We start from the raw sequence: 24,654 nt of genomic DNA, 5'->3' as shown, positions 1-24,654 counted from the left end.
GAAGTTCCAACGTAGACTGACGAATGACACTCTGGAGAAAACAGAGGCTCTCCTTATCTCCATAACCGGACAAGACAAACACCAACTCATGACTACTGACAGAAACAAATTCAGGCAAGACACACACACACACACACACACACACACACACAGACACACAAACTTCACCTAGAATAACACAGAGGAAACTGGGGGTTCCCGCACTGGACAATCCAATGTTTCCAGCGGAAGCCTTTCCACCGCTGGTCACAGTGGACACGGGAACTTGGCTGATACCAGACTGTACCTGGTCCCCTTGGCCATCCCCAACAGGCGAGAGCCCCAAAGAGCAACGCAAGCCTAGAATGGCCAATCCCTGTGTTGTGGAAGAGGAGGACTTAGCCATGAGACCCGAACCAATGCTCACACAAGCCTCTACACGGCTACCGGCCCCAGAGAGGGTCAAACCTGTGGGCCCAAACATCACAGACCGGCTGGTACTGGTCCACGAACCCATTCTACAACACCTTCTCCCCCCGATGATGACCCTCCCAGTGACGAGGAAGCTCTCTCACCAGACGAGGAAGAATCATCAACCCAGGGGGAAGAAGAATTTTTTGAATCTTCATCCATTGCGGATGAAATAATAAAAACAGACTCAGAGGACACAGCTCCTCCTCACGAATCCAATAAGGAAGGAGAAACAAACGCAAACACCAACATGGTGGATGTAACATCAAACGTAGAACAGGGCGGCCCCACGAGGGTGATAACACCCCGTTTTCGCCCCCAAAGACACTCACTTTCACACCAAAAAATGGTTCAGTGGAAACTCAGGGTCCATAAGAAATGGGTCATCCTGGGAGATTCCAACCTTGCCAGAATCCCAGGTTTTGACAGCCCAGACCTTCAAATAGACAGCTACCCGGGTGCCAATTTCAGACACATCGAAGCGATCCTAAACAAACTCACACCCACGAACACGACAGAAAAAGTCATCCTGTCGGTAGGTTTAAATAACAGAGAGCAAAAACCCAGGGAAATGTCAATCAAACAACTACAAAAGGCCCTGAGAATGGCCAAGGATGTGTTTCCACATGCCGAAATTTGGATTCCTATCATCAACTATTCCAAAAACCTACCCAAAAAAGAACAGGATAACCTGGACATCATCAACGCACACATTAGAGCACACATGCCAGTCTTACCACCACTACCGGAAAAGGATTTTAACACAGAAAGAGACAAGATACATTGGACGACCGCAACGGCCACAGCCACGCTGGATCATTGGTCCACAAAGTTAAACTGGACAGCCCATATATTTACACCAACAACGCTCCCTTGGACAGTATTAAGCACCGAAACACTCAGCACAATTCATTTACAAACAACAATAACAGTTACTACAGACATTCATCAAGACACAGACACTGCCCCTAAAACTGTTGTGGTTTTAGCCAAAAAGTTCAAGCCCACACTCGCACAATTAAAATTACTAAACAAAGGCTTATCCTTTATACCCACGGTCAAAATTCATAAAAGCCAAAAGGCACAGATGATGGTGGACATCCAAGCATACCACTGCAGGATCAAATTGGCAACATACTTTGAAAGGAAAAGGAAGAAAGAACCCCCGCCATTCACACCTAATTCAAATTGGACGCCAAAAATTGGGTCATTACTATCGCATATCAGATCCTAATTCGAGCCGACACGTATGCCACCAAAAATTTCAATTGGACAATCAGAGACACAAACAATTTATCCACAGAAGAAAGCTTTGCATTAAAACAGTTAAAAAACAACAACCACATTGTTATTAAGCCAGCGGACAAGGGCAGCGCTGTTGTCATTTTGGACAGAGAGCAGTACATATGGGAGGCCCAAAGACAACTAAAAAACACCAAACACTATAAAAAACTCGACAACCCCATATTTTATGAAACCATTCCGATGGTCACGAAGATTGTTGATGGAATGTGTGCAGAAGGTTTCATAAATAAAAAACAGAAACAATACCTTCTCGGTAACACCAATCCACGGGCCAGAAGGTTTTATCTATTACCAAAAATCCATAAAGATCCTGCACAATGGAGCAAACCCTTTGAGATACCTCCAGGACGCCCCATTGTGTCCGACTGCAGTAGTGAAACGTACCAAATTGCCGAATTTATCGAGCACCACCTAAATCCAATTTCAAACAAACACGCAAGTTACATTAGGGACACATATGATTTTCTGGAAAAAATTAAAAAACTCCAATTACCAACCGCACCTATTTTATTCACTGTAGACACTGATAGTTTGTACACCAACACTGAAACCAAATCAGGCCTTGAAGCAGTCCAGAAATGGTTTGATAAATTTCCTGATCCAAAACGACCGGACAGTCACCTAATTAAATTATTAGAGATTAATTTGACTCGATGTAACGGGTGTGTTTAGGACCCAGATGCAGTACACGAAAACACTCTGGCGGTCGGTAATAACTTTTATTAATACCAACACAAATAGAGTTCAGCTTACAGATAGTGAGTTCGTTCTTCGGGCGGTGAGCCCTAGCAATGTGGCTGTGGCTTGCAGGTAGAGCAGAGCAGAGGAAGGTGAATGGAAAAACACTGGCAGCAGGGGGAGGAGGGAGAATGCAGGAACCATGACACTCGAAATGACTTCGAATTTGATGACCAGTATTACTTGCAAACTTGTGGTACGGCAATGGGTAAAAAATTCGCACCCTCGTACGCAAACATCTTCATGGCACATTGGGAAGAGTCTGCACTAGCCCAATCTCCACTAAAACTGCTTCACTACTACAGATTTCTAGACGATATTTGGGGCGTTTGGACTCACTCCAGAACAGAATTTAATCACTTTATCACATTACTGAACAACCACCATCCATCAATCAAGGTGAAATATGTGGTGGATGACAATTCGCTCAATTTTTTGGACGTTGTAACTTTCAAAGGACAACGATTTGCAGAAACAGGACAATTGGACTCCAAAGTTTACTTTAAAGACACTGACACACATGCCCTGCTCTGGAAAAATAGTTTTCACCCACGACATACATATAAAGGTCTAATCCGGTCTCAATTACTCCGTTTTCATAAAATTTGCAGCCAAAAACAAGATTTTGAGGAAGCCACGTCAACCCTATTCCGGGCCTTAAAAAACAGAGGATATTCCCGTTCCTTTTTACGGAACGCATGGAAATCCTTTTTGAACCCCAAACATGCAACGGAGAACGGAAAACGAGACATCATCCCCCTCATCACGACCTATTCCAAACAGAGCCTGGGCTTGACCCACATCTTGAGGAAAAATTATGTCAGGTTTTCATCCAACACCACAACGCTCCAAAAACATAAAACCATCTCTGCGTACCGCAGGAACCACAACTTACAGGATCTTTTAGTACATAGCAAACTAAAACCGACCACGAACAGGGTACAAAGACTGTGTTTGGAATATAGACACATTCGGTTTGCGACCAACTCACAATCCAAAATGGTCATAAAATTTGGGCCTCCCATAGGGCCAGAAACAACCAATTGTGTTTATTTGATCTATTGTTCCAAGTGTAATATGAAATATGTTGGAGAAACCAAGAACTCTATGAAAATGAGACTAATATAGCATAGATACAACATCAGGCACCAGAAAAGAACAGATACATTTCTGGTGAAACACTTTATCACACACAAACTCGAGTCATTAAGGGTCATGGGACTACAGAAAAGTCCTTTATGGACAGACTCCTTACATAAAAAACACGAAAAACATTGGATCAGTACACTTGGAACAAAATATCCTTGGGGTCTGAATGAGCAGTGAGGGGCACCAGACGCCGATCCCAGGATGGCCCATGCTTTACGTGGAAATTTGTTTTCCTGGATTGTTCAATTTCCCCTAACCCTAAACCCTAACCCTAACCCTAACCCTAAACCTAAACCTAACCCTAATCCTAACCCCTAACCCCTAACCCTAACCCTACGGCAATTCCAGATTCTCATCTACTCAATGGCTGTAGATAGAAATTTGGAATATTCCAAATTTCAATCTAGCCAATTCCAATTCTCAATAAATTGCCGTATACTCAATGCTGTGTAATGTAAATAACGTTTATTTACAGCAAACAAAACGTGTCTTTTCCTTCTCGTCAGTGTTGCACCGATTAACAGATAAAACAATGGGCAGTGCGTCAAATACTGTACAACAGATTGGAAATCGCAACATTAAATGTTGTCATCTTGGATTCACCAGTTATTAAAAAAAACTACAGTGACACAACCAATCCACAACATACTTATACTTGTGTGCTACACATAATGTGCAAAACGAGCATAATTTAAAAACACAATGCTTTTTCTGGTCGATACAAAATCACAACATTTCAGTGATGTGAACTACATCAAATGTGCAAGAGGGCCAACAAAAATTGTCTCATTTTTATCGAATAAACAGCCATTGCTTTAGTACCGGACTGTTGCTTTTGGGCGCAGGCTTAGTTTTCCTTCTTGGCAAAATATGCCGAAGGCCCCTTCGACTCGGCCCTTCCTGAGGGGTGTGTGGGGGAGGCCCAGGGGTGTGTGGGGGAGGCTGGGGGGGAGGCATAGGCACTCCAGACCGAGGATTTTGTGGAGGAACGCACTCATAGGGGCGTGCACTCTCCATGCTGATATTTAGACCAAATCCCTTGATCCTGAACTTCATTCTTGATGAACACAAGTAGAAGAGTTAGCAAAGTTATACACCTGTTGTCCCTCAGCAGGTAAAAAATAGTCTTGCAAATACAAACATATAATAATAACAAAATGAATATAAACATCTATCTTACTCTGTATTGGCACATATGACGGTGAGTATATAATCCTGTTGAGTAGGGGAGGCTCTAACTCCAGCCTGCTCTGGTGCGTGACTCTAATGAAAGGAGGCGACAAATTAACAACCTACAATGAAACTACCATGCAATATATTGGGAATTCATATCTACTTACCATCATGCATCCACACGTGATGTTTCACCTGTAAAACAAATTCATAAATGAGAATATGGAATTAGACCACATGACTCCAAATTCTGATCTATTGCATTAGCATTAGCTCATAAATTAGCATCTTTTAAAAAATGCAATGGCTACATATTAAACAGAGTTAAAACTGAGCCAAGGTGAATAAATGCATGACATGTGAAGCATGCACATGAAAAACAAACATTCTTAGGCCACAAATGCTAACTTACCAAGAAATCCAGCTGCATGCAAGAGGAGTGTCCTTGAAATGCAGCCACCCGACTTCTGATTCCCTTTTTTGAAGTACTTCCTGTTGACACAGGAAGTAGTCGAGAGGAGATAAATAAATGAGAATTTGGAATATTCCAGATTTTTTTCTCACTTGATAAGTCATCATTACCTGTGGCTGTACTGATGTGAACACCTCTTTCAGACCCAGCCTACTTTGTCCTTTCAAATGCACTAGGATTCAGCCCACTGTCTGCTCTTGTTTTTGAAATATGAGCCTTCGAAATTACTTCCACTTTCTCATCTATGGGCCTATGAGTAGATGAGAATTTGGAAGTTTTTTTCTCACTTGATAAGTCATCATTACCTGTGCCTATACTGATGTTGCCACCTGTGTTGGACGCATCCCTCTATTAGCTTCCAAATTAACTAAGAATCAGCCCACTGTCTGCTTTTGTCTTTGAAATATGAGCCTTTGAAATTTCTTCCACATTCTCATCTATGTGCCTATGGGTAGATGAGAATTTGGAAGTTTTTTCTCAGAAATAATTCATCATTACATGTGCCTACATTGATGCACCTTCCTGTTTTTCATTGAGAACTCTCCAGGATTCCATATGTGCTATCATCCCACTGTGTCCCTCTTTCATCAAAATATGATCCTTCGATATACCTACATTGATGTAACCATTTGTGTTTAATGCAGCAACCTTATCCCAGAAACATGTCACCAACAGCAATTTGGTACTTTATTGCAGTACATCATTGATTTTTAAACTTTTACAAAGTGCTTCCTTCACTTCAGTGAATTTTACGAAACACTTTTACAAAAATTTCAACACTGGACCTTGACTCAAACTCAATTGCAAATTCTACAAAAAAAACATTCACTTTTTTTTATCACAGCTATGATAAGTTGTACAAACAGTATAACCACCCACATAACAAAAATCCAATATTTCTTCCGGCACCATATATCTATATCTATCTATCTATCTATCTATCTATCTATCTATCTATCTATCTATATCTATATCTATATCTATATATATATGGCCCAGTTTGGGCAAACAGATGTGGCCCGCTGTTGGGCTGTAATTCCATGCCAAATGTGCCCCAGAAGAAATGTTGGATTTGGTTATCTGGACATGAACATTGAACAATAAAATCCTTATGAAATATCATAAAACAAATTTGCTGGAATGAAATTCCAAATAGAAAGATTCAACTTTAAATTGAATTGAACTGCTAGCATAATTATCCTTAACTAATAACAGGTATGGGGTTAGTGGAACAGAGAGTGGAACAGCAAACACAGGGCAGTAGAAAATAACTGAGGAGACTCAGCTATGTTGTTGTGGCATCCACTATTTGTTTGACTGCCTCTAATGACTCGGCTGTCATCGGGGTCAGGTTCTCAGGGGCACAGCCTGTGGGATCAGCGGCTTGGGTTTGTGGCATGTCCTCTGCAAGCGTTTCGACAATGACCTCAGTTGTCATCTGGATCAAGGTATCAGGGGCACAGTCTTGAATATCCATGACTAGAGTCTCTGGCACGGACTCCAGTATCTCAATGGGCAGATACACATACTCCGGTGTCTCCAAGCTTGAGAGCATAGACGCAGATTGTTGTGCACCCTCAGGATTTGTTTCCTCAGGCGTCTGCTTGATGGAGGTGGGGGGTTCCTGCACATCCCCTGGAGCCTGCTCAACAGGGGGTGTGGGGAAACTTCTACTTGTCATGTGGGGCCTCTCTTCAATTTGACATCCTCCTTTCTCCTGATCTGTGATATCTACCTCATTCCTGACACTGCACTCAGCTGGGGGTGGATGGTCAGAGTGGACAACCTGTTTTGGCAGGAACTGTGATTTCATTTTCGTCTTATAATATTCTGTAATAGATGAGCTTAGCCTTTCAACCTGCACCTTACACTTTGACAGTGCAAACACATCGGGCCTCTTTGGAATGCCGTATTTCTTGGATTTCCCAGTGAACTTCAGTCTTTTCTTATATGGTAGAGGTTGAGCTGGTGGGACTTCATCCTCTGAGGATGAAGGCCCAGAAACCGTAACAGTCAAGTTTTTTGCTGCACGTTTTTGAGGCATGCGTCTCAGCTCGTCCGAAGACAGTGACGATTCTGAATCAGGTCCATCATCATTGATGGGCTGCTCATCTTCTGAGCTGGTCTCTCCTGTGTCACTTAGGCTGGTTTCATCCTCATCATGTTCCATATGACTTTCAGACATCCTCAGGGCTTTGAGTCTTAGCATCCTAGTTTCATATGCCATAATTTTGTCAGGCAGAGCCACATAAAACTTGTCAGCTGTAGTTGGATCGTGGCACATGGCTTTTGCCACCTGCTTGCGTTCCTTTTCAGACAGGTGTCGGTCCGCCTGGAAACCCAAAGACATAAAATTTAAAAATATGCTACTTGAAGTGGATATTTGGAAACTGTGTCTCAGTAACTTTACTCAGGGCTCTCAATTAACTGTTTACATCTCAACACTTTAAAATGACTACAAGTTTCCAACTTCCACATTCCACATCAACGGCTGACTTCCAACTTCCACATTCCTATTCTACAGCTTCGGATCTTATTGAAGGTGATTGTACTCTGCATTCCTGCGTCCTCCCAAGCCAGGATCAGGAAGTTTGAGGGCTTCACCATCTGTTTGCCGGCATCTGTGTGGAACACATACTTGCTCCTCTTCCCGTGGTCACAGCATTTTCCATTTGTCAGTGCTTCAAGCCATGAAAACTCTTCACTGTTCAGGGCAAGTGAGGCTTGGCCGAATGCCTGAACTGTTTCGTGTTCATCCACCTTGTAAAAATAATGCAAAAATTGTCATATTTCACTGGACTTTAATTTACCAAAACAATATTCATCATTAAACTCATTAGTGTCTATTGTGTTTAGTCTGAGGTTTGTGGTCCCAAGAAATACTAACCAGAATGTGGAACCTCTCGCCGTGATTCCACGACTCAAATTTGACCACAGCTTCTTTGGTCATGTTGGTGAGGACCACAGATCTGTGTCCTGTCAGCATGGCGAGGTACCCCATTATATACCCCATCAACTTGGAGTGCTGCTCCTTCTCATGCGTCTGTCTGGATAAGTCTTCTACAAAACATATAAAGTTAGATGAAAATACGTTTTTTAAAATATTTTAAGTTAGTCAAGAAAATTGATCACAGTGCAAGTAATGTAATCCGCTTACCAAGCAGCTTTGGAATTTTTTTCCTGGCAGCCTTCATAAATTGCATTTGGTCATGTGCGAGAAGCTGATCATCTGCGAAAACAGTGCACCACCACATGTGGCCTTAATTCCCAATTCATTTAGATGACAAAATATATACAGGACATACAATTTGATTTTCAGAAAGTACACAAAACCAGACTGGAAAAAAAGGGAAAATATCTACCTGTTTTTCGGGACAGCACTTTCTGCCCATGGACCACCACCTTCCTTTGGACCTCTGATGCTATTCTCTTTATCTCATAATGAAGTTGAGTAAAGTCCTTCTGCTTAATCTTGCTAGCCTTCTGATATGAGTTCTCAATGTGCTTCAAAAACATGGTAACGTTGTTCAACATGTTTTTGATTGATGTCGGTGCATAGCCTTTATGCGTTAAGTATGTTGGCCAACTATGGAAAAAGAAAAGCAATTATAAGTGACTAAGTCTCATTTATAGTTCCGCCATCACATTCTACATTCAATATTCCAACTTCCACATTTTCACATATTTCAAAATATCATAGATCACAGCTTGGAATTCATAGGGAAGAATCTGTATTAATATTTGTAAGTCTTTTGTCCTTGGTTAACTCAGAAAATTATCATTTTTTGGTCAAGAAATATATGACATGAAAAAATACTTACGCACGTAACTTGTCCATTTGTAGGAGGAACCTCAGGTCATGGAAAACAGCACTGGATGGTAGGCCAGCAGCCATGTAGTAACAAAATCGTGACACATGGCTGGATGCCTGCGCTGCATTATCCCTGTCCTTTCTTGTTGTCCGTGACCCAAGGCGAAACTTCATGAAGTCTTCAGTAACCTTCTCTGGAGTAAAGATAAAAAAAATAAACATTTGTTGTACAAACAAAAGCTGAAAAAGAATGAATTGACTGCTAAATTGTAACTGACATGACAAGTAAAACTTATCAAATAAACGATCACTGTCATGGTACCTGCCTTTCCTCCTCCTCCCCCGCTGCCAGTAGTTTTCCATTCACCCTCCCTCTGCTTCGCTCTACCTGCAAGCCACGCCCTCCGCTGCAGCCTGCTCTCCCCACAGCTGCAGCTCATCACCAATCACCCGGTATATAAGACACTTCAACACTCTCACTCACTGCCAGATTGTTCCTCTGCGTCATGCAAGACTTTCCAGCCGACTCTGCCTGTCCCCGACCCGCTCTCCTCGCCTGCCTCCTGGTGTACCTACCTGCCTTCTGTCCCCGATCACGTGCTCTGTTTCGGCGTTCCGGAAATCTGACCGCTTCTCTGGTAAAGACTCCTCTGCTTGGTTTCAACGTTCCTCCTGCCTGCTCCCCGTCGGTACTGCTGCCTTTGCGGACTGCTTTCCCGGTAACGGAACCTCTGCCTGTCCCCGACCATTCCTCAGCTCTACCCACAACGACGCTTCCACACGTGTTGTCGGCTCGTCGTGCTACGGGGTTTCCCGCTCGCCAGCCACAGTTGGTAAAGGCTTCGTTTCTTCTCTTCGTGGAAAACCCAGAGACATTGCTTGGGCTCTCCGCCTGAAGAACAAACTGACTTTCTGTATATTGGACATTATATGTGTTGGTATTAATAAAAGATATTACCAACTGCCACAGAGTATCGGTGTACTGCATCTGGGTCCTAAACACACCCATTTCAGACCACCCTTCTTGTACTTGCATGTGTGTTCCCCTTTTTGGGCAGATAGAGGGGGGTTTTTTTGAATGCTGCTGGGCGTACGGGGCTGGCTGGTCATCATTTTTTCACCTTTTGTTCAAGGTTCTTCAACCTGACAGCAAGGTCAAGGCAGTTGCAGCTACATGTTGATTGCACTCCCGCTGAACTAAGTGACATGTCACTCCCACCACTCAAGTGCCCTGGCAAGCTCCATGAGGGAACACCACCGTCGCTGGATGCATGGTCACTTTGGCGACTCAAGTGCCCTGACAAGCCTCTTGAGGAATTCGTAGTGTGACTGGACAAACCGGAGGACCCTTGCAGAGGGGTGGAATGCAGTCTGTCACTCCCACTTGTAGAGAAAACTGAAGAGTTGAGACCAGAAACAGAGCTGGAAGGAAGTGGTCTGCTTTTGTATTTACAAGCATCACTGGAGGAGGATGTATTGTGATGCATGTGCAAAGAGCTTCTATGTGGCATGGGGTCGGGAGATACCATGGTGGAACTGTTACCAGCGTAGCTAGGATGGCCAGAGGATGGACTGCTGTGCATTTCATTATCCTGGCGCCCATCATTCTCCTCATCCTGGCACCCATCATTCTCCTCATCCTGGCACCCGAAAGCATTATAATCCTGCCCCTTGTCACCATCAGTGGGGTCCTCCAACATTTGGAAGTCATCATTTGGACCATCACCCTCTATAACAAATTAGAACAGATTAAATTCCAAATTTCAGTATATATCATTACATGTTTGGTTGCTACAAAAAAGCCAGAAAAACAACACAAAAGAAAATGCAAAAGTTTAATATGTGTATGGGTAGATAGACAATTTCATAGGATAATAAAAAGTTTCTTTTCAGTGTACTTGTTATGTCGGAACTACAAAAAATACTAAAACAACTTAAAAGTACCAGTTTGATGAGTATTTCCCAAGTCCAACGTAGAGACCATGGGTGTTTCCGGGTCAGATTCTCGAAGTTCAACAAACTGTTTCACGATAGCATTTCTTTTGGCCTGTTTCAACAATGGTTCTCGCTCCTATTAACGTAAAATGAGTTTTTATTCCAAATATGGATGAAACATCAGATTCACATCAGATCTTGCATGAGTTTTTTTGTCAAATGAATCATCATAAATCAAACCAAATGAAAATACTTACGTCTGCTGACTCCAGTTTATGTGTGTCTTGTAAATGTTTGTCCAGGCGCACAAACTGTTCTTTTCCACATAAACAGGCAGCTAAGGGCTCCTGAAAATCTGCATTAGGAAATGAAAAATAAATGAGTCCATGAAATGCAAACAAATATCACAACAGCCTATATGTATAAATATATATATATATATATATATATATATATATATATATATATTTATAATACATTATTCTTAATATTACCGTGCATTCCCGTATTTGACAAGAAGCTGGAACTCCTTTTTATTTGGGATGGTGTGGGAGATACTGAGGTGCTGCTTAAGGTTAGCAAAGCTGGAAAAACATAGTCCGCAAAATTTCTTGCTCTGTGGATAATAAAATAATAACACCACATTAGAGCTCTGCATCCTCAGCAAGCTATTATAAAGTACACCCTAGATTAATTTCTACTTACCATCTTTCCAAACGGGTGATGCAGAAAACTATTACCTGTGCATTTAGAGAGGGTTTGAGAGGAAAGAGTAATGTCAGAAAGTGGAAAAAGGAGCAGTGTCAACTGTATTAACAACTAGAAAATTTCTCAAGAAATTTTGATCGTGTGCCAGCATGGTGTATATTCCTACATATAGCAGGACACAGGTAGCCATGTAATTTGGTTCATAAGCCACACAGAAAGAGAGAAGAGAGAGAGGTCAAAATGTCTGACAAAAAGGTAGCACAACCGTTTACCAGCCATGGACAGTAGATATTGGGTTTTGGAATGTCTTATGCAAGATGTCCAAACTATTTTGGAATGTGTTACGCAAGGCATCCCACCATTTTTGGAATGTGTCTCAACTTCTCTGAAAGGTGTCCCTACTTTTCCGAAAGGTGTCCCCACTTTTCTGAAAGGCGTAATACAGCGTGGCTGAAACACATTTTGTAGCTTTGTCTGCCTCACAGGAATCTGTGACTTCATTTACAATACAGCACATGTCCAACAGGTTCACTTACTGCTCCCTTCCTGATTTTGTCAACAGCTTTAAAAACATTTTGATCATCCCTGTTACCTTCAAATGTGCAAATCTCTGTACTTTCTAGCTGTTTCCAGGCTTTGGACACTCTTCTTTCTGACTGAACTGTCAGAGGTGTTTTTGGACTCCACTCGCTCCTTCTTCTTACAGCCTTTCTTGCATTCCTTTCTTCAGATGTCTCTACTCCCATGCTTTGTGGTGACATCGGTGGACTGTCTCCAGCATTGAGGCCTATGCTGCTCACAGGGTTCTTTTTTGCTTCAGAGTGAGGTTGCGTCCTTCTTTGTTTGAAAAGACCTTGTCCATTCCGCTCACAGGTGAAGCACTCACACATTTCATTTCCCGTCCCAAAAAAGCTGCTACCATAGTAACACGTGATCTCTTCCCCAGGAGAAATAGGATGAATCACCTCAACATAGACAATATTCTTCTCACCAGGTAAAAACCTGCAGTTTGGTTTGCATTCATGGTTAACAAAAGATGCAGGGCCCAGCCAGAGCTGATCGCAGCGTTTTCGTAAAGAATACATGATGCTGAAGTCATTGACACCTGCCCTCAGCACTGTGCTGTCACCGGGACGAAACTCTGCTGTGCAGCCCAGCAAGACCTCTATACGCTGCCCTGAAAACCATTGTCTTGTTGAGACAACTTTAGCCCCATTGGTCTCTACAGGGTATCTGTCACAGTACTCTATCTTAACGCCACTGTCCAACAGGAAGGCACTGAGGTAGCGGTAGACATGTTGTCTCAGCAGTTGCAGACGGTGGCCGCCCAGAGAAACAAAATAGTCAGTCAGACTGCCTCCTGTCAATGCCTCAAATGTTGCATTGAAATCATGTGTACACTGAAAGTGCAGCAGCGTCCTTTTGAGACTACCCTGACAACGGATGTCTGGTAAAGGACTGATTTTCATTTTGTGAGTGCAGAAGCCCAGCAGAGGGTCCAGCACCAAACTGGTGGCGAAGTCATCAATCTCACACAGCTCTGCCACAGTAATTGGGATCCGTCCTTCCATCACTACAACCATCAGCATGCTGCGAGTCACACGACGATGACGAATTAGCTTTAAAATATATATATTTTGTGGCAGGCAAAGAATCAGCATGCTCCATGTTTTAATAAATAAACATAGATGTAAATTTGGAAAAATTCCAAATTTACATCTGTAGTGATCTATCACATGTGCTTTGCAAAACGAGATAAAAAGTGATATTTTGAAAGTTCAAACTGCATAAAAATTACTGACAAACATGCCATAGCTGTGTCACACACTAAAAAAGGTCAAAAACAAACAAGTTTAAAAAGATTTTGACAGTCAAAATCACAAAATTTAGGAGCCTAACTCTTACCCTCCAGTCATCATGGCCGCTGCACGTCCGGTTTCCGGTTTCCGGTTTCGGGCGGAAATCCACATTTTCATCTACATAACTGGACTAAACAATAAATTGGAATTTGGAACTTAAGTATAAATTGTAACTTGGAATTTATGAGTTTTTTTTCTACTTCATGTTAGACAGGAAGTCCAGATTTTAATCTATGTGGCTGCATTATACAATATATTGAAATGTGGAAGTACACCATTTTGGAATGCATGTTTTTTCTATTCAATGCAGGAAATGAAGAGGAGTTTGAGTGGATGCTCAAAAAATTTATTGTACAGGTCTATCACATTGGGTTCCAAGGGTTCGATGATCGACTTTGTAGTCGTGTCGGTGGACTGGATGTTCGGGTGAAGGTCGGCTTGGTCCGCATTGCCGGTAGTACGTCGGACTCATTCCCAGCAAGAGTTAGACTCTGCCAGGGCTGCCCTTAGTCACTGATTCTGTTTATGACCTTCATGGACAGAATTTCTAGGCAGTGCTAGGCAGTGAGGAGGCCTCTGAGAGGACATATATTTCATAGCACAAAGACAAACTTTTGTCCAGAACATATCAGTAAATATACAGTCCTGACATATGTGATAAAATGCTCCCAGAACTTTCCAAACATGTCTGTCCCACATCTCTGGGTGCTTCAGTTTGTGATTAATAAACCTTGAAAAAGTGGAAAATTTCAACAATTGGCACCGACTACCTCTAACCCCCCCCTAACATTACACCTTCCAACTTCCACATTCCACATTTCAATTTCGAACTTCCAACTTCCACATTCCACAGTCCAACTTCGACAGTATACCTTCCACCTTCCAACTTCCACATTCCACCTTCCAACTTCCACATTCCAACTTCCAACTTCGACATTCCACATTCCAACTTCCACATTCCACCTTCCATCTTCCAACTTCCACATTCCGACTTCCCACTTCGACATTACACCTTCCATCTTCCAACTTCCACATTCAACCTTCCAACTTCCAACTTCCACATTCCACATTCCAACTTCGACAGTACACCTTCCATCTTCCAACTTCCACATTCCGACTTCCCACTTCGACATTACACCTTCCATCTTCCAACTTCCACATTCAACCTTCCAACTTCCAACTTCCGACTTCCACATTCCAACTTCCAACTTCGACAGTACACCTTCCATCTTCCAACTTCCACATTCAACCTTCCAACTTCCAACTTCCGACTTCTACATTCCAACATCCACATTCCAACTTCGAACTTCGACAGTACACCTTCCATTTTCCAACTGCCACATTCCAACTTCGAACTTCGACATTACACCTTCCAGCTTCCAACTTCCACATTCCACCTTCTAACTTCCAACTTCCACATTCCACATTCCAACTTCGAACTTCCAACTTCCACATTCCACCTTCCAACTTCCACATTCCAACTTCCAACTTCGACATTCCACATTCCAACTTCCACATTCCAACTTCCATCTTCCAACTTCCACATTCCGACTTCCCACTTCGACATTACACCTTCCATCTTCCAACTTCCACATTCAACCTTCCAACTTCCAACTTCCACATTCCAACTTCCACATTCCACAGTCCAACTTCGACAGTATATCTTCCACCTTCCAACTTCCACATTCCACCTTCCAACTTCCACATTCCAACTTCCAACTTCGACATTCCACATTCCAACTTCCACATTCCAACTTCCATCTTCCAACTTCCACATTCCAACTTCCCACTTCGACATTACACCTTCCATCTTCCAACTTCCACATTCAACCTTCCAACTTCCAACTTCCAACTTCCAACTTCCACATTCCACATTCCAACTTCCACATTCCAACTTCGAACTTCGACAGTACACCTTCCATCTTCCAACTTCCACATTCCAACTTCGAACTTCGACATTACACCTTCCAGCTTCCAACTTCCACATTCCACCTTCCAACTTCCAACTTCCACATTCCACATTCCAACTTCCAACTTCCACATTCCACAGTCCAACTTCGACAGTATACCTTCCACCTTCCAACTTCCACATTCCAACTTCGAACTTCGACAGTACACCTTCCAGCTTCCAACTTCCACATTCCAACTTCGAACTTCGACATTACACCTTCCAGCTTCCAACTTCCACATTCCACCTTCCACCTTCCAACTTCCAACTTCCACATTCCACCTTCCAACTTCCACATTCCACATTCCACATTCCAACTTCCAACTTCCACATTCCACAGTCCAACTTCGACAGTATACCTTCCACCTTCCAACTTCCACATTCCAACTTCGAACTTCGACAGTACACCTTCCAGCTTCCAACTTCCACATTCCAACTTCGAACTTCGACATTACACCTTCCAGCTTCCAACTTCCACATTCCACCTTCCACCTTCCAACTTCCAACTTCCACATTCCACATTCCAACTTCCAACTTCCAACTTCCACATTCCACCTTCCAACTTCCACATTCCAACTTCCAACTTTGACAGTGGACCTTCCATCTTCCAACTTCCACATTCCGACTTCCCACTTCAACATTACACCTTCCAGCTTCCAACTTCCATATTCGGACTTCCCACTTCGACATTACACCTTCCATCTTCCAACTTCCACATTCAACCTTCCAACTTCCAACTTCCAACTTCCAACTTCCACATTCCACATTCCAACTTCCACATTCCAACTTCGAACTTCGACAGTACACCTTCCATCTTCCAACTTCCACATTCCAACTTCCAACTTCCACATTCCACCTTCCAACTTCCACATTCCACATTCCAACTTCCACATTCCACCTTCAAACTTCGACAGTACACCTTCCATCTTCCAACTTCTACATTCCAACTTCCACATTTGAAAATTGGCCCACATTCCACATTCCAACTTCAAACTTCGACAGTACACCTTCCATCTTCCAATTTCCACATTACACCTTCCAGCTTCCAAATTCCACATTCCACTTTCCAACTTAAAACTTCCACATTACGCCTTCAGACTTCTACATTCCACATTCCACCTTCCAACTTCAAACTTCGACAGTACACCTTCCATCTTCCAACTTCCACATTACACCTTCCAGCTTTCAACATTCACATTCCACCTTCCAACTTCCACATTCCACATTCCACATTCCAACTTCCCACTTTGACATTACACCTTCCAGCTTCCAACGTCCATATTCCACCTTCCAATTTCCACATTCCGACATCCAACTTTCATTCCACCTTCCAAATTCCATCTCCCAAATTCCACATTCTCATCTATGGGTCTATGAGTAGATGAGAATTTGGAATATTCCAAATTTCAATCTACTCAATGGCTGATTCAATACTTTAATCTGACAAGAGTGTACTCACCAGAATCTGATATCTCTGGCTGTCCGCCCAGCATTCAGCATCACGCTCGTGATCCGTCAGCATGTTGGTCAGTACAACGGACCTGTGACCACTGATGATGCAAAAGGAACCCATGATGTACCCCATCAGTCTTGCGTGCTCGTTACACAGGTTCCCATCTTTGGATAAGAAATCTGAAAAATACACAAGCACATACATCAAACATTGCAGATATTGGACAAGGGACAGAGAGCAGCATTAACACAGAGGTCCACTTACTGAGGACTTGCGGGATTCTCTTCTTCGAAGTGCTCAGGAAAGCCAATTCTTGAGCCGAATCAAGCTGATTGGCTGTGGAGATAAAAGAGTAGGAGAAGCCCAAGAAATAATTTAATGATATATCGTTCTAAATGTGAAATTATTACACATCACATTTTGGAGGTATTTGTTGGGAAAAAAGGGAGGGGTGGGGGGGACTGTACCAGTCTTGCTGCGCTTGACCTGTTGTCCGCGCACAACCACTTCTCTGCGGATGTCCGCCTGTATCCGCTTCAGTTCGTGCAGGATCCTGCCAATGTCCGCAGCCTGCAGCCTGCTCGACCGCAGGAAGCAGTGTTGAATGTGTTTGTAGAACATTGTGACGTTTGCCAGCATGTTTTTGACTGTTGTGGGCATGTAACCCTTGTTTTTCAGGTAAACCGGATAGCTGTCGGAAGAGTTAAGCACATAAATGACATTCAACCTTCCAAATCACGATCTACTGCTTATATTCCAAATTATGATCTACTGCTTATATTCCAAAATTCCAAATTATAATCTACTGCTTATATTCCAAATTATGATCTACTGATTATATTCCAAATTATGATCTACTGCTTATATTCCAAAATTCCTAATTATGATATACATTAATAATAGAGACTATTCGAAACAGCAATGGCACTTACTTCCGCAGCTTGTCCATACGTGCCAAAAACCTGAGATCCAGCATGGTACAACTCTCAGTGAGGCCACCCACCATGTACTGGCAGAACCGCAGACAATGCCCAGCAGCCTGCTGGGCATTGTCTCTGTCCTTCCTCCCAATTCGCGGTCCTACCCGAAACTTCTCAAAGTCGTCGATGACTTTTTCTGTGGGGCAACAAAAACAGTAAATCTGACTATTTGAGCCTCTGCTGCGCTAGACACAGTTGTTAATGGTAGTGGAAAGGAAAACCTACTGTATAGAGTTTCCTCCTTGGACGCCTTTCTCACGTGGTCCCCCTTCTGTGCAGACACTGGCGTACACTGCACTTTTCTCATGTGCTCCCCGCTCTGTGCAGACACTGGCGTACGCTGCACGTTTCTCGTGTGCTCCCCACTCTGCGCAGCTACTGGTGCAAGCTGAACTGAGGCCTCCACCGTGCTCACCAGCAACTTGCGCTCCAGCGCCTCCACTCTCTTGACCAACTCTAGACATTTGCATGGGCATGCAAGGCTTGAGTTATTATTGTCAGAGGGCCCTGGCTGAGTCTCAGGAGACCTTCTAGAAGCAGGGCTGGGGGGAACTGTTCCTGGACAGCAGCTGGTGGCAAGTGGGCCGGATGAAAAACTGGCAGGAAGTGGGCTAGGTGAAGAAGTGTCGGGAAGTGGGCCAGGTAAAGAAGTAGCTGGAAGTTGGCCAGAAGGGGTGTTGAAAAGCGGTTTCGATGGAGACTCAAGGGGAGCTTGAGAGGACTGAGACCTAGTACTGGCATTGTTGGATGACACAATCGGCGTGGAAGATCTCGGGGCAGGCCAAAGGTCATCGTCAGAACCACTTGGAGGTCTGTCATTCTCTGGGGTTAAGAACAAACCAATTGTAGACAAACACGGCTTGGCAATTCAGTGTATTGTTTGTTGTTACTCAGAATTCATGTAAATATTGTACAGTTAATCGTTAACAAGTATTAAGATTCACAAAACTTCATACACACATGGACATACCTAGATCGCTGCTCAAACCAAGGGTCAACACCATTGGTGGGTCAGGTTCAGACATGCGGAGCTCAGCAAAATCTTTAGCAATGGCCAATCTCTTGGCCTCTGTGATGATGGGCTCTCGTTCCTGTTAAAATTAGACGCTGACTTTAATATTGCTCCACACCTGGAGATTTTGTTTGTGATGTGCCTAGATTATTCATATGTGCTTACCTCAATTGTCTTCAATGAATGTGCTCCCATCAGCGAAGTCGGGACCGTGATGACGGGGGGGGGGGGATCGGGGGAAGGCCCGTGCACCTCCCGGACCCTCTTGAGGACGGGCTCAGTTCCCCTATCCTAACCGGCCAGTGCCTCCTTCGAGATCCGCCCGTTATTTCGGTCCCCAATCACGTTCTTACACATCAGTGGTACGCCAGGATAATCCTACGTTTCCTCACAACTTTTCCGCGAGGCCTGGGAGGTTTGAACAGGTTAGAAAGCAACCGGCTGACCCTGACTTCGGGAAACTAGTGCGCAAAATGCACACGGAGATCAAAATGGTTCACCATATTCAAAACATGGCCCCAAAGCCGGGAAAAACCGAACCGCGGATGATTGCACGTATGGTTGAGGTCCTGACTGCAATGATTAAACTGGCATCCCCCACGACACGGACATTAGACCTCATTAGGGGGAATGCTAAAAATTGGGGATACAACACCTTAATGATTTTGGAAGAGCATTACACGGCAGGTCTGGAGGCCGTGTTAGACGACCTTTCGGAAACTCTGGTCCTGGATTGGAGACCAGCCTTTGAGGTGGCCACGAAGTGGGCCCGCAGGAACTTACCCTGCATAACACAGGATGTTATACATCACGCAGAGGCAATGATAATGTCCAGAAGAGACATGCACGGGGACACAGACATACAACAAGGGGCGGCCGCTCCACAACACGGGCTTACGGACCGTGCACAGGTCCCACACACACAACAACAGACGTCAGCGCCACAAAACAGACTCACAGAACACACACACGTCCCACAACAGACAGTCGGAAGCCAAACGGAGGACACAACGACTGCTCATGTTGACCGAGGTGGGTCTGCAGTGCAGTGTCCTCAGAGGGGGTCCCCCCAGGAGCGCAGACAGGAGCGCAGGGTGAGGGAACCAAATAATGGCGTGGTGACAGAGGACAGTTTTCTTCTGGACATTGAAGACTTTTCCACGGACGCACGGGGACAGACAGGTATCGCTCAGCATGCAGATACAACTCCCGACACATGGTGGAAAATAGATATGGTGGTGGAGACTCCGACTTTGACACCCATACAGAACCCTATCATTTCTGACCGTGACACACGGAGAGTCGAGCGGGATATTGAAGTCCAGGTCCACCGGGCGGGGGAATTCACACAGTGAGACGTCCCAAAGGGGCATGTCAGTTGCACACGCATCCACGCCAAAACCACAACTTTGTAGAGTCACGAGACATGTTAACACAGAGCGCAAAATGATCGATTGGGGCTTGAGCGTGAGGAAGAAATGGCTCATCATTGGGGACTCCAATCTGTCTAGGATTCCGGCGTATTCAATCCTGAACCTGCAGGTTGACAGTTACCCTGGGGCCAACTTCCGTCATGCTCAGGCACTTATGGCTAAGGCGTCGAGTCATGTCACAGTGGAGAAGGTGGTGCTGTCGTTCGGTCTTAACTGCAGAGGGCAGAAAGCCAGAGAGACAGCGATTAAACAGATGCAAGCTGCAGTGAAGACCGCTAAGAACAAATTCCCATACGCGGAAATATGGCTCCCCGTCATGAACTATTCCTCCTCTTTATCAGGGGGAGAGCAGGCCACTTTGCAGATCATGAATACTGACATGGTCAAAAACATGCCTTACATCCCGCCGCTAGAGAACGCCAAGTTCCAGACGGAAAAAGATCACGTACATTGGACTAGGGGAACAGCACAAGCCATGCTTGAACACTGGGCCACGTGTTTAAACTTGGACCCCCTGTAAGCCTGCGACAGGAGGGGGACAAGGTCTCACGAACCTTTGCGGCTCAAAATGTTATTGTTCTGGCCAAAGATTTTTTTCTATCCAAACCACAATGGCAGGTACTAAACAAAGGACTAACATTCGTTCCAGCGTTAGATACGGGGAGAGATCAAAAAGCACAATTTCAGTTGGACATGCAAAATTACCACCGTAAAATCAAACTAGCTGCATATTTCAAAAATTCCATAAAACTGAACCCGCCGCCTTTATTATATTAAAGACACGTATCATTTTATTGACATTGTTAAAAGCTTACGAGTCCCCACAAACTCTTACCTGTTTTCTATGGACGTAGATAGTCTGTACACAAACATCGATACCCCAGCGGGTTTAAAAGTGGTGAAACAAATATTCCAAAAATACCCTGATGGAAACAGACCCGATGAAGAGCTGTTACGGCTCCTTGACATCAATTTGACCAAAAATGATTTTGAATTTAACGGCCAATATTATTTACAAATTAAGGGTACAGCGATGGGCAAAAAGTTTGCACCTGCCTACGCGGATATATTTATGGCCAATTGGGAAGAGGAAGTGTTGGCGAAATGCCAGAAAAAAACAACTCAGTATTGGCAGTATTTGGACGATATTTGGGGAATTTGGACGGGGTCAAAACAGGAGTTTCAGGAATTTGTTGACATTTTAAATTCACACGATCCTTCGATGAAAGTAAAATATGAAATTGATGAAAATTCGATTGACTTTTTGGACACGACTTTGTACAAAGGCCCAGCATTTCAAAATAATGGAAAATCAGATATTAAAGTTCATTTCAAAAACACAGACACGCACGCTTTATTATTCAAAACAAGTTTTCATCCCAGACATACATTTAGAGGACTGGTTAAATCACAACTGATTCGTTTTAATCGCATTTGTACCCGACAAAGGGATTTCAGGGAAGCTGTAAGAGTTCTTTTTAAAGCGTTACGGGAGAGAGGATATTCGAGGTCTTTTTTGAGACACTGTCTGAAAACCTTTCACGCTCGGGAAATTCAGGATCAGAGGGAATTGATTCCAATAATCGCAACTTTCTCATCGGCGAATCAAAAACTTATTGGTAAATTGAAAACTAATTTTGAGAACTTTATTGCAAATCAGGATATAATTCCAAATTATAAAATTATTTCGGCCTACAGGAGAAACAAAAATTTGAAAGACATTTTGATCAGGGCCAAATTGAAATCATTGCGACGAGAAAAACCGGATATGCTGGAAAATCAGTTTTGCAGATTGCGGTATATACGAAACAAGGCGGACAAAACAATATTCAAAATATCTCAAAATTTTAGTCCACGATCCACAAACTGTGTGTATGTGATTTTCTGTCACAAATGGGGTAAACAGTACGTCAGAGAAACCAAAAACTCGATCTCCACACGCATGGTACAGCACATGTAACAGAGTTTGTATATAGTGTTTGTTTCCACTTGCTGTAATGGCTGGATGAGGATAATGTTGTATTCAGGTGGTTAGATGGCTCAATGGCGCCCCCTCTCAGGCAGTTGACAAATGCTTCCTGCTACTTGAAAACACTGCCAGTTAATGAGAGACGTCACCGAGGTGAGTTGTGGAACGCAGCACTCTGTACAAATTATGTGTATTACTGTCTGTTTACTGTCCTGTATAAGCATAAGTGCACTTTGACTCATGGAGATGTTATTGTGAAGAGTTACGAGTGAGTCGCGGCACTGTTGCGCACCGAAATGTACATTTAACAGCATAATGCACTTTCTGAGTTAGCTAGTTAGCCTTTGTGCTAACAGGCGCTATCCCTTTTGTAGCATGCTGCGTGTGAGCTGCCTTTTGAGCCAAACTACATGACTGACCAGTACATATCCTGATCCTGTTCAGAATAAACGGCAGCATGAACTGTAAGCGAGTATCCTGTCCATCATTCAACACAACACAACGCAGAGTCCGGGTTTGAACCAGCCGGCTTCAGAAAAGTGCAGCTGCGCATGGTTACACACAGATACAACATAACGCATAAGAAGGAAATTCATAACCCTTTAGTTAAACATTTTCTGTCACACGGCTGGGAATCTATTAGAGTGGCTGGCCTACAGAGAAATTCCACTTGGTCAGATAGTGACAGAAAGAAAGCTGAGAGAAGGTTCATTTACTCTTTGGGAACAAAAGAACCATTTGGTTTGAACGTTAAATACAATTAAGTTAGTTCCATGTTTTTTCTAACCCTGACCTAGTCACTGCCTACCCTGCCTTCCTCTGCTCCAGCCTGGCCCTAACTGTCTCAAGATCATTTCCTAAACACAACCTTTCCAACAGAAAAAAAAAACCTTAACCTTTTCACCCCTGGCCCTAACCTTAACCTCCCCCACCTCCTGCCCTAACCCCTAACCCCTGACCCTAACCTTAACCCCTATCCTAACACTAAAAACAGAAATAAATGGGTTTTTAAAAATGCAACAAGGCATAAATGGGGAGTATCACTGGCTTACATATATAGTTAAAAGGGCTAAACATAATTTAAAAACATTCTTTGGCAGTTTGATGGACAGGGAGGGGAGGCGGAGCTTGGGGGAGACAGCAGTGTGGGGAATGTGCCAGGACACGCCTCCACAGGGACTCACTCTGTATCAAGACTTTCCAAGAGAACACAGCTCTCACTCTAAGCTCCAGCAGACAAATTTACTCTTTCTTTCTCAACTTTCTGTGTGCCTTGGCCTGAAGAAGACCCTCTCTGGGTCGAAACGTCGCCGCAGGCACATACTATTTTGGCTTCTTTGCCACAAAAACAAATTCTTTTTTTATTTTCATTTAAAAGCTAAATCTTTTTTTTACTTTTCTGTTTTTTGGTTTTCATTTAAGTTCATTAATAAATACATTTTTTCATTTCATACTTCATAATAAATAGTACATACAAAACTTCTCAAAAAAATAACAAAGCTCACAGCACAAAGGACAGATCACACATGCACGCACACACGCTCACATTAAAGGGACACTCATACACACGCGATGGCGTGGGTCCCACATGGACGGTGGACAGAGGTCCACTACAGGAGAGGGCGCAATCGCTCCTATCAGCGCAGTCGGGACCGGGATGACGGGAGGGATCGGGGGAAGGCCCGTACACCTCCTGGACCCTCTTGGGGACGGGCTCAGTTCCCCTATCCTAACCCTGACCCTGACCCTGACCCTAACCCTAACGCTCCCTATAGGACGTGGGCTGTGGAGCCAGTCTGGGGGTCATCTCAGAGTCCCTCCTGGTGACGGGGGGTCAGGGCTGCGTCTCCTTCTGGGACCTGAACTTTGGCGACCTGCTGCAGACGGTGTACCTGGGCCAGAGCAGCGACGGGCAGGGTGTCCGCCAGCTGCTGGTACTCGACAATGCCGCCATCATCTGTGACTTCGGCAGCGAGCTGAGCCTGGTGTACGTCCCCTCGGTGCTGGAGAAGCTGGACTGAGGACAGACGGAGGGACGTTACCGCGGTGACACTCGTTCGTAACTGGATCTTTTTTAATATTCCTGCTGCTGCGCTTGCTTTCGGCGGCGTGCAGCAACAGCCGGCACTGCAGGCCACTTCCTGTCAGGACGAGCAGCGCCTTTATACGTGTGTGTGTGTGTGTGTGTGTGTGTAAACCCTGCTGAGAACAAGGAGTGGCTAATGGTGAGTGTGTGAGCGCTGGTGGCGAGTGTGTGAG

General features: G+C 44.0%; 3 protein-coding genes across 6 annotated transcripts; all 3 read right to left on the bottom strand.

Moving 5' to 3' along the window:
* Positions 1-5,952: 5,952 nt before the first annotated feature.
* On the bottom strand, positions 5,953-11,389 carry LOC121957188 (uncharacterized). Of its 4 annotated transcripts, none has more exons than XM_042505716.2 (9): positions 11,291-11,389; positions 11,043-11,169; positions 9,675-10,827; positions 9,109-9,292; positions 8,650-8,873; positions 8,445-8,516; positions 8,175-8,347; positions 7,840-8,047; positions 5,953-7,619 (listed from the first exon to the last, which is right to left on the bottom strand). In XM_042505716.2, the coding sequence occupies exons 3-9, from the start codon at positions 10,132-10,134 to the stop codon at positions 7,600-7,602; spliced, it is 1,341 nt and encodes a 446-aa protein (XP_042361650.2). In that variant the 5' UTR covers positions 10,135-10,827; positions 11,043-11,169; positions 11,291-11,389; the 3' UTR covers positions 5,953-7,599. The 4 variants fall into 4 exon arrangements, with proteins under 4 accessions (XP_042361650.2, XP_042361649.2, XP_087940969.1 ...); XM_042505715.2 differs by having other exon boundaries at positions 7,926-8,047; XM_088084843.1 differs by having other exon boundaries at positions 7,476-8,047.
* Positions 10,387-19,294, bottom strand: LOC148188361 (uncharacterized). The gene is made up of 11 exons (XM_088084914.1): positions 19,159-19,294; positions 18,952-19,072; positions 18,207-18,803; positions 17,934-18,117; positions 17,469-17,692; positions 17,266-17,337; positions 17,008-17,180; positions 11,739-11,773; positions 11,528-11,601; positions 10,625-10,827; positions 10,387-10,494 (listed from the first exon to the last, which is right to left on the bottom strand). The coding sequence occupies exons 1-11, from the start codon at positions 19,186-19,188 to the stop codon at positions 10,387-10,389; spliced, it is 1,821 nt and encodes a 606-aa protein (XP_087941040.1). The 5' UTR covers positions 19,189-19,294.
* LOC121965475 (histone-lysine N-methyltransferase KMT5C-like) lies at positions 11,781-13,312 on the bottom strand. Its single transcript, XM_042515619.2, has one exon. It carries the CDS (start codon positions 13,310-13,312, stop codon positions 12,239-12,241), a length of 1,074 nt encoding a protein of 357 aa, XP_042371553.2. The 3' UTR covers positions 11,781-12,238.
* Positions 19,295-24,654: the final 5,360 nt, after the last annotated feature.

Source organism: Plectropomus leopardus, chromosome 11 (assembly GCF_026936395.1).
Source record: "Plectropomus leopardus strain MGB_pleo_1.0 chromosome 11, ASM2693639v1, whole genome shotgun sequence".
In the NCBI taxonomy this organism is placed as follows: Eukaryota; Metazoa; Chordata; class Actinopteri; order Perciformes; family Serranidae; genus Plectropomus; species Plectropomus leopardus.
This window is presented reverse-complemented; position numbering and strand designations above follow the sequence as displayed.